At 38.9% G+C, this 8170-nt stretch overlaps 1 protein-coding gene across 1 annotated transcript in view; it reads right to left on the bottom strand.

The window, feature by feature from the left end:
- Positions 1-265: 265 nt before the first annotated feature.
- The window catches only part of DESI2 (desumoylating isopeptidase 2), a 53269-nt gene continuing 45364 nt past the window's right edge, over positions 266-8170 (bottom strand). The window contains exon 5 of the mRNA XM_073672792.1: positions 266-7997. Coding sequence (XP_073528893.1) covers positions 7761-7997 — 237 coding nt within the window. The 3' untranslated portion in view covers positions 266-7760. The remainder of the gene's footprint in view (positions 7998-8170) is intronic.

Genomic DNA, 8170 nt, shown 5'->3' with positions numbered 1-8170 from the left:
TGCAGGGTCAGTGCAAGAGAGGTCTTTCATTCATTCTTTTCAATTTCGGATCCTCTTTTGGCTAGTTAAATTTGCATTAAAGCTGCATTGTCTGAACAAAGGCCGTATGGGCTTTCTTGATTTTCAAAACATTCTTTGTAACATATTGAAAAAAAGTAAAAATATTCCCATTACTATGGCTGCTTTATATTGATAACCAATAAGCTCATGTTCCCACATGTGAAAACACTGCATTTTCCCCCACAGATGTCTGCACCTAGATATGTCACAGCAATTTGCTCTGTTTATTGCAGTTATTTTTTTTCAGACTTTTTTTTTTCTTTTTACATGGGAACTTGGCCTTATAGTATCACAGATAATCGCGAAGTACGAAAATAAATGTAACATCAGTGTCTTCGTAAAAACAAAAAAATCCCAAATCATTACTTAGGACCACAAAAAAAGCCTTACAAGGAATTTGTCAGCAGGTTTTTACTACCTCATCTGGGTGCAGTATGGTGTAGGCAAATAGACCCTGAATCCAACAATGTATCACTTAGTTTACTGGGTGCAGAGGTTCTGATACAATCACAGTTCTTAGATTTAGCAGGAAGCAGAGCTGAGAAAGCAAACCCCACCCACACCAGGCTCTACATGGAAATGGTCTGTAGATGTGGAGCTGATTATCACACGAAGGGGCGGAGTCAGACTAGCATGCACATGCTGCTGTAGTCCAGAGAATGATAATCACAAGGTGATAAAGCCTTCAGAATAATTAAACACACAGCATGACATGTGACATATCGTTGAAATCAGTGTTTTAACTTCTACATCATGCTGTCCTCAGATTACATTTCAAAAATCTGCTGACAGTTTCCTGTAAAGGAAACAAAACACACCAAAGTAAAAAACAAGGAGATTATGAAAGGGGTTCAATAGATTGAGTAAAAAGGTAACAACTGTAAACCTGCTGTATCTTCTGAAACTTGAAAAGCTACACATGGCAGTGTGATTTATCATCTAGTTCTGTAAGTAGCCAACTCTCCCCAACACAACCAAGTATCTGAGGGCAAGAATGCTGGCATTCCTAAATGCACTCCAAGTTTCTTATCTGGATGGATTGACACTGCATGAACGCGTTACACTGTAATACTGCAAATAATTTGTCTTAAGGAGTTAAAAAAAATTATGGATGCATCAGATTGTCTGCGTTGCAAGAAATATCTGTACAGCTCCTATTGCCCCATAGTCTCACAATAACTTGGGCACTTCAGCTGTTCATCACACTTGACCTAGGCTCTTGACAGAACAAAAAATAGACATTTACCATTACAGAAAACATTACTTCTTAGGCTTGCTTTACCAAACTGCATTATTCACTGAATTTATATAACTTTGTATCCTGAGTGTAATGGGACATAAAGCCATTTGGACGGTCACACAAATGAGTAAAAACACTAACTACCATGCATGTTACATAAAAGGATTTGTAATAAATAGATAACCCTCACCAGTGAAGATAGGAGGCACAAGTAAACTAATAGATGTCAGCATACTAAAAATCCATGTGTGGTGTTCAAAACAATGCTTGGGTCACTATCCCTGACAAATGGCTCTTTACTGCACCAGACAATTTCAGGAAAGCACCAATGTTGTGCTCAATGGCAGCCCTGATACCAGCGCAAACATGCATATTATTTGGTGTGAATAGAACAGATCCTAAAACAAATGGCCTAAATGTGTATAATGCACGCCCCCCTTATCCCAAATCAATGTAAACTTGTTTTATATGCATCCGACTGGTTATACATACAGTATGTAAGAGGTGTCGCGCACTTGTCAGTAAACCTATGTTTTGAGGAATACCCTGCACAATTGTGCTGAAATTTTAAAAATATATTCTCTTCTATTGAACAAATGTCTGCTAAGCCTGGGAAAAATAGTCACCTTTGGTAGATAATCCAATAAATACCACATGCAAAAATAAAACAAGAAAAAACCCTTATATATATAAAAGCTAAAGCTTTGTTAGAATTATATTCACAAATTAGTGCACTGGGTTATACATGGAAAGTATAACATTTCAGATAAATTAATGCTACGATACATGAACCATGTATTTGGACAAAAAAAAAAAAAAAGTGCTATAAATCAACTTGCCAAAAACGATGCGACAATCCTCCTCACCCCTGAAAATATACTATGCTAACAAGGCCATAGCAGAGCAAGGTTCATAGAGACAGCTGAAAATACCTATGCTAGAAATAGAGTTACATAACTTAAAAAAAGGTAACGATGGCCGACAGACAGCAAATTAAACATGAAATAACTTCACGGAGTGGTGACACCATGGAGATATTGGAGTTAGTGGGAATAGGGAGGATATGGGAGAAAAAGAAATGGAAAAAGAAGAGCAACTCTCCCCCATGACACAAGGATTCACAAGAGGCTGGACAGCTGCCAGTCACTATGCTCCAGCTCCATAAAGGAAGTCAGAAAGACAAAAAGAGCTAGAAAACTATTAGAAACAAAGCAGAAATTATGGTCAGAGCAAAAGATACATGCACAAAACATACAATGCCACACCAGCAGCGAATATACCATCATAAAACCCTGTAACAGCGCAACACCCCATAATAACTTACTAATATGAGCCTCAGACGACTACAACTTACCCTCATTAAATCATTAACTGCCATTTTTTCCCAGCAAATAGTCAGAAATTCTCATCACTAATGAATTTTTGTTATTTAAATAAAAGGTAATAAATATGAAAAAAAATGGCTGTGATATGGTATTAAATGCTCAGTTATATATAATTACACAAAACCTGACAATCACTTAGTAATGACTTTGCAGGAAATATAACCAATAGTTCCTCGCTGACAGGAACAATACATGTTTATAAGAGATCTCTTTCCAAATGTAACTTTTATACACAGAATAAAGCAGCACTTATCACTTAGTCAGATCCCGCTCCACCTTGGCCATTCTGTAGTGTAATCACAAGAAATAAACCAGATAAGGCTGGTGCATTTCCCCCACAAATCTTCAGATCCTCGCATCTATATATTGACTGTATTTTCCCTTTAAGATTAGCTCTACATGGGACACCACCATATGCAGCCCCCCAGCTGTCATACTGCCACAGCATAGCCATTTTATGGTAAAAGTCTTGTCCAGAGGCTGCAGATTTGCTCACAGAAAATCCACAGCGTATTACAGCACCAGCCGCGTACAAGAGAATTTTAGCGAAACTCATTTACACACCGGAGATATTTTTCAAACCAAAACAGACCTGCATTGTGAACTTCAAATACTTCATATGGAGCATAATTTACGGACCCAAAATTTCATGTAGATTTTAACTCTATACACTGAAGTTACCCCATAGGTGGCCATAGATGGAACGATAACTAAAAGCCTCAATTAAGTGTATGGTAACAGGATCAATTTTAACCAATGGAAAGTGTTTTAAAAAATGGTTGGCCATTAGTGAGTCAAGTTCCAAGTCATGTAATTTTTTTTAGTCTAAGTGCTTATTATTAATCCCATATTGTTTTGTATTGTAATAATCTTCATGAAAGTAGATCAAAATATCAAGATGAGAACAGAGGGATCAACTGCAGGAATTTAAAGAGGACTTTTGACCAATTTTTTTTTATGTTAAACTGAACACAGGAAATAATAGCATCGGCAGAGCAAAATATAGGATTTTGCACCTAAGGGGTTGACTTTTGTTAAATCCAAGTTGGTGTGATCAGATTTTTTACTTGGGGTGTGTACTTCTCCCTGTGTAATGCTGTTCAATCATAAGCACGCAGCAACACTCAAAAGGAATGAAGAACAACCCTCCACCATAGCTTTGAGCACCACAACCCTGTCCTCCTGGTCTACCAGATGCACACATGATTAACACCTTTCAGATAAAGTCCCTGGGGGAGACGGGCACACAGCTGAGTTTAGCTGTGTCACATTACAAACCTTTCTGTCAGCTCTTCTCCTCTCCTAGCACAGTCACCTCTGCTGTACTGCCCCGTAATAATAACTGTCTGTGTTCAGATTTAAGAGTTTCATTATATATGTCTCACACAGGAGCAGAAAAGACTGCTTATTTGCAAGACAAACTGACAACCTGCTCTGATCTCACTGTAGAGAGACTACAAGTTGCCCAGAGCACAGACATAAGTGTGATTACATCTTACTCCGAGAAACCAGCTCTAAGCTGTGGTGGGGGAGGAGTGTTCTCTCTCTAGTATGTTGCTGCCTGCTTATGATTGGTCAGTGTTATACAGGAGGAAGTACACGCCCCCAGTGAAAACTGTCTGATAACACCCACTAGGACTTAAAGTTCTCATTAGGTGCCAAATAATTTAATTACTAATATCTCTGCAACAGAGAAGAAAAAAATAAATATATAATTTCACATACATCCACACAATTCTGCTCTGTAGCTTCTATTACATCATTTGTCCAGTTCAACATGGAAAAAAAAAATGGTGAAGGTCCTCTTTAAGAGGCCACAACCCTCCAGTAATTGCCACATCCCCTTTAATCTTTACAAAGCAAAACTGCACACTTTTAGTACTGTGTCAGTTTCCTTTAATATTCTACTTCTAACTTAATGTTTCAGGTCTGAATGCTGGTGATTGAGGTTCACTAGTTCTGTAACCTCCACAGAAATGAATGGGAATTATGGAACCGATGTAGCTTGCTGCACTACTCTGTTTACGTAATTCCCATTCATTAATAAAGGTGTTATGCGCAGCTCATTCTGTAGTTACATCCACCCGCGATTACTGTGGGTCGAATGTTTCCAGTCTCAATCTTAAAAGTCTGAGATTGGATTCACCCTTTAAATGCAATAGAGCCGCTTTGAGCCATAATAGTCGTCACACAATATGTGGAAATGTGCCTGGTAAATAATGAAGGGCATGTGCCTCTCACTGTACATCACTTTCGTAGAGAAAGAGAACCCCTTTAATATTAGGATTGTAGTTTTTTGATAGGTCATGAGAAATATAATGCAGAAATTACAGTACAATTATCCAAATTTAAAATATATTTCTACTGCTACATTATTTTTTTTTCTGAAAGCTACTATCTAAATTATAGAAAATAATGTGAACAACAGTGTTGTCTATGGGCACCCTATGCTGCATTGATTGGCAGCGTCATCACCTGTAAGATGAAAAGTCTAGCTTTAGCCAAAATCCTGTCGGAGAAAAACTAGAAGAGGCTGATGTAAAAGTAATCATTTGAAAAATCCAAGTTATCCTTAAACATTGGACAACTATGGGTGAATAATGAAATTGTTACCATGGATAATGGCTAACTTCACCAACACTCATTCAGATGTTAAATGTATTATTCTACATTGGATCAACATTGCTACGCAGTAATTGATCACTCCCTGGAAATATCACGTGCTCCAGCTTGTAGCTCACTAACAGATCTATTCCATGTGACACATCGAGGCATCAGGATATAACAAATTATTTATGTTCAGACAGGTTTCCCCAAAGATTACAGCTCACCTCTAGGGGCTCCAGGAGGGGCATATTTTGTGATCAGCTTATAGTAAAAGGGATCATTATAATAAATAGGTATTGTCAAAAGTGGAGAACTGCTTTAAAAAGAGAAAGTCCAATGTGGACCAAACCTTCTCAAAACATGGTCTACCAGGCCTCTTATCTGCTGTAAAACCAAATTAGATCCGATTTTTTGCTCCAGAGAAGTTAAAGAATGATCCTGGCTATGCAACTTCTGCATCGGAAGGTGATTAGGGTTGGTCATAATAATATAACATATGGGTAAGTTCATGATACCCAGAGATTGCAGGATTCAGCAGATATGACAAACGACCTCACTCGCCTTCCCATGTGAAAATGAGTGAAGCCAGAAACACTCCTTAATTAGTTTATGCCCTTTTTCATACACCGATACAAAAAGGATCTGATAATGAATATTAAAGAAGTTGTCCACTACTTGGACAACCCCTTTTCATACCCTACGCTTGGCCCTGATGAAATACTAAAGCCTATACTTACCTCCCATTCCCACGATGTCAGCACTTGCTCTCCCCGGGGCTCCCGTGGTGTTATGACACAGGAGCCTGGCGTCTAATCAGCGCCGGCGTCACTGTCCCCGGCCGCCTTCAGACAAATTGAACATGAAGAGGAAGTCAGATCAGCTGCAGCTCGGACTTCCTCTTCATGTTCAATTTGACAGAAGACGGCCGAGACAGTGACGCCAGCGCTGATTGGGAGCAGGGTTCAAGTGTCATAACCGCACAAGAGCGCCGGGACCATGAACGTAGACACCACTGGAACAGCACTGGCATAAGAGGGGAGTGTTTGCTTTTTAAATTTATCGGGGCCAGACATTTAGATGGAGAAGGGATTGTCCTAGTAGTGGACAACCCCTTTAAAGGCTTACAAGAAGCTGATCATTTTTCTGGCTACTAGATACACTGAGGTCTGAATTCATTAAAACCAGCTTTGTACATGCCACAGTCTTAATGAACCAAGTTGTTGGAGCAAGATGCACCTAATTTATTAAGAATCGCACGACACTTAATGAATTAGGTGCATAATACAAGTGAAGGCCGCCTCCGGCAGAAATGGAAAGCTGGTAATATATCTAACCAGCTAGACTGCACATTATATAAGGAAATATCACTTAAGACCATGGTGCAAAATGTCATGAAAATTCCCTGATTGAATGAAACCAGCAAGTACTGTGCTTTTTCTACTCGAAGTGAAGGATTATGTGGGGTTAATTTTTAAGTAAGAAACAAAACCATCAAACATTTACTAGTAACAAAAGTGGTCTTCTAGTTAGAGAAACCTGATATTTCACAGATTCAGTTATGGGACTCTGTCTAGCTTAAGACGGCTCAGCTGTAGATACAGACTCATATTAAAGTCCACTGGCCATCTTCAACTCTTCAAGCTGGGAAAGACCGATGAGGTCAAAACTCAGACTACTAGTACCCACAGAAGATAAAATTTGATGTCTCTAGAATGCATCTCTTCTTAAACAGTAGATCTGATTTAATCCTTTTGAACCACAGCAGCTAACCAAAAGAACTGAATTGAAAAGTCAAAATTAGGTTAACACCTCAAGCTAAATTAATACTACGGCAGCTCCATTCATAACCTAACGGCCATACAGAGAACTATGCTACAAGTCACAAAGCTGATGGATCCTAACTCAACCGCCCCAACCCCACGTTTCATGAGTGTACGAGTTGGTTACTTCACATACATGATCAATGACTAGATTCCGCATTACCCACAAATATTCAGGTAGAATTCAGTTAGAAGTATCCACGAGCTTCTTATGAGAAGGTGCTGCATATAGGTGCTACTGGACTGTACTGCTGGGAAGACACCTTTCCATCCTGTCAGTTACACATAGCACATAAAAGGTCTTCTCTGTCAGTTATAGGCTAAAATATAAAGTGAGTGAGAAGAAATAAATTCCTGAAAATAGGAAGAAAATAGTACAAAAAAAAACAAAAAAACAAGGCCAAACTGTAATGTCGGGCAGATATTGGAACATGGTAACTGTTCATATGTCCTTGTACGTGGACTTGTCTGAATACAAACATGATCCTGAGCAGAAATGTGTCGAAAGAACGTGGCTCTTATGTCGTGATGTGGAAGAATCACTGAAGAACAGCAGTGTCAGTTGCTGGAGATCAATCGAAACACTTTTATTTGCAAAAAGAAAACAATTCTTTTCAGTTGTCTTAGACGTTCTCTATGAATATTCATCTATAGCTTGGTGTGTCGTCCAGGCCTGGGCATTAGGGATGTGGAGGTTGAGGCTGTGGCTGAGGCGGCTGCATCTTCTGCTTCTTCCAGTTCTTCCTGCAGCTCCTGGCTGACACTGGATTGGAGGGCAGCAGGCGTCAACCATTCCTTAGGTAGACAGCTTTGTAGAAAAGGTACACAAGAACTAAAGTAAGCCAACCGGTTTACCCAACGGGGAATTTCCTTACCACATAGAATCTGCAAAGAAAATAAAAAAATTGTAAAAGTCCTGATTAACAAAAGTTAGACTGTACAAATATTGACTGCCGAAACTCCTGTCTAAAAGAGGTAACAAGAAATGCATTATTATTTAATTATACATACAATAGTGTGTTAAAAAACATGAGTTAAGCACAAAATCTTTATACTAG

This window comes from Phyllobates terribilis, unplaced genomic scaffold (assembly GCF_046119375.1).
Source record: "Phyllobates terribilis strain yellow unplaced genomic scaffold, ASM4611937v1 Scaffold_3__8_contigs__length_932513732, whole genome shotgun sequence".
NCBI lineage: Eukaryota > Metazoa > Chordata > Amphibia > Anura > Dendrobatidae > Phyllobates > Phyllobates terribilis.
Note: the sequence above shows the minus strand (reverse complement) of the source record. Positions and strands in the feature narration are given on the sequence as shown.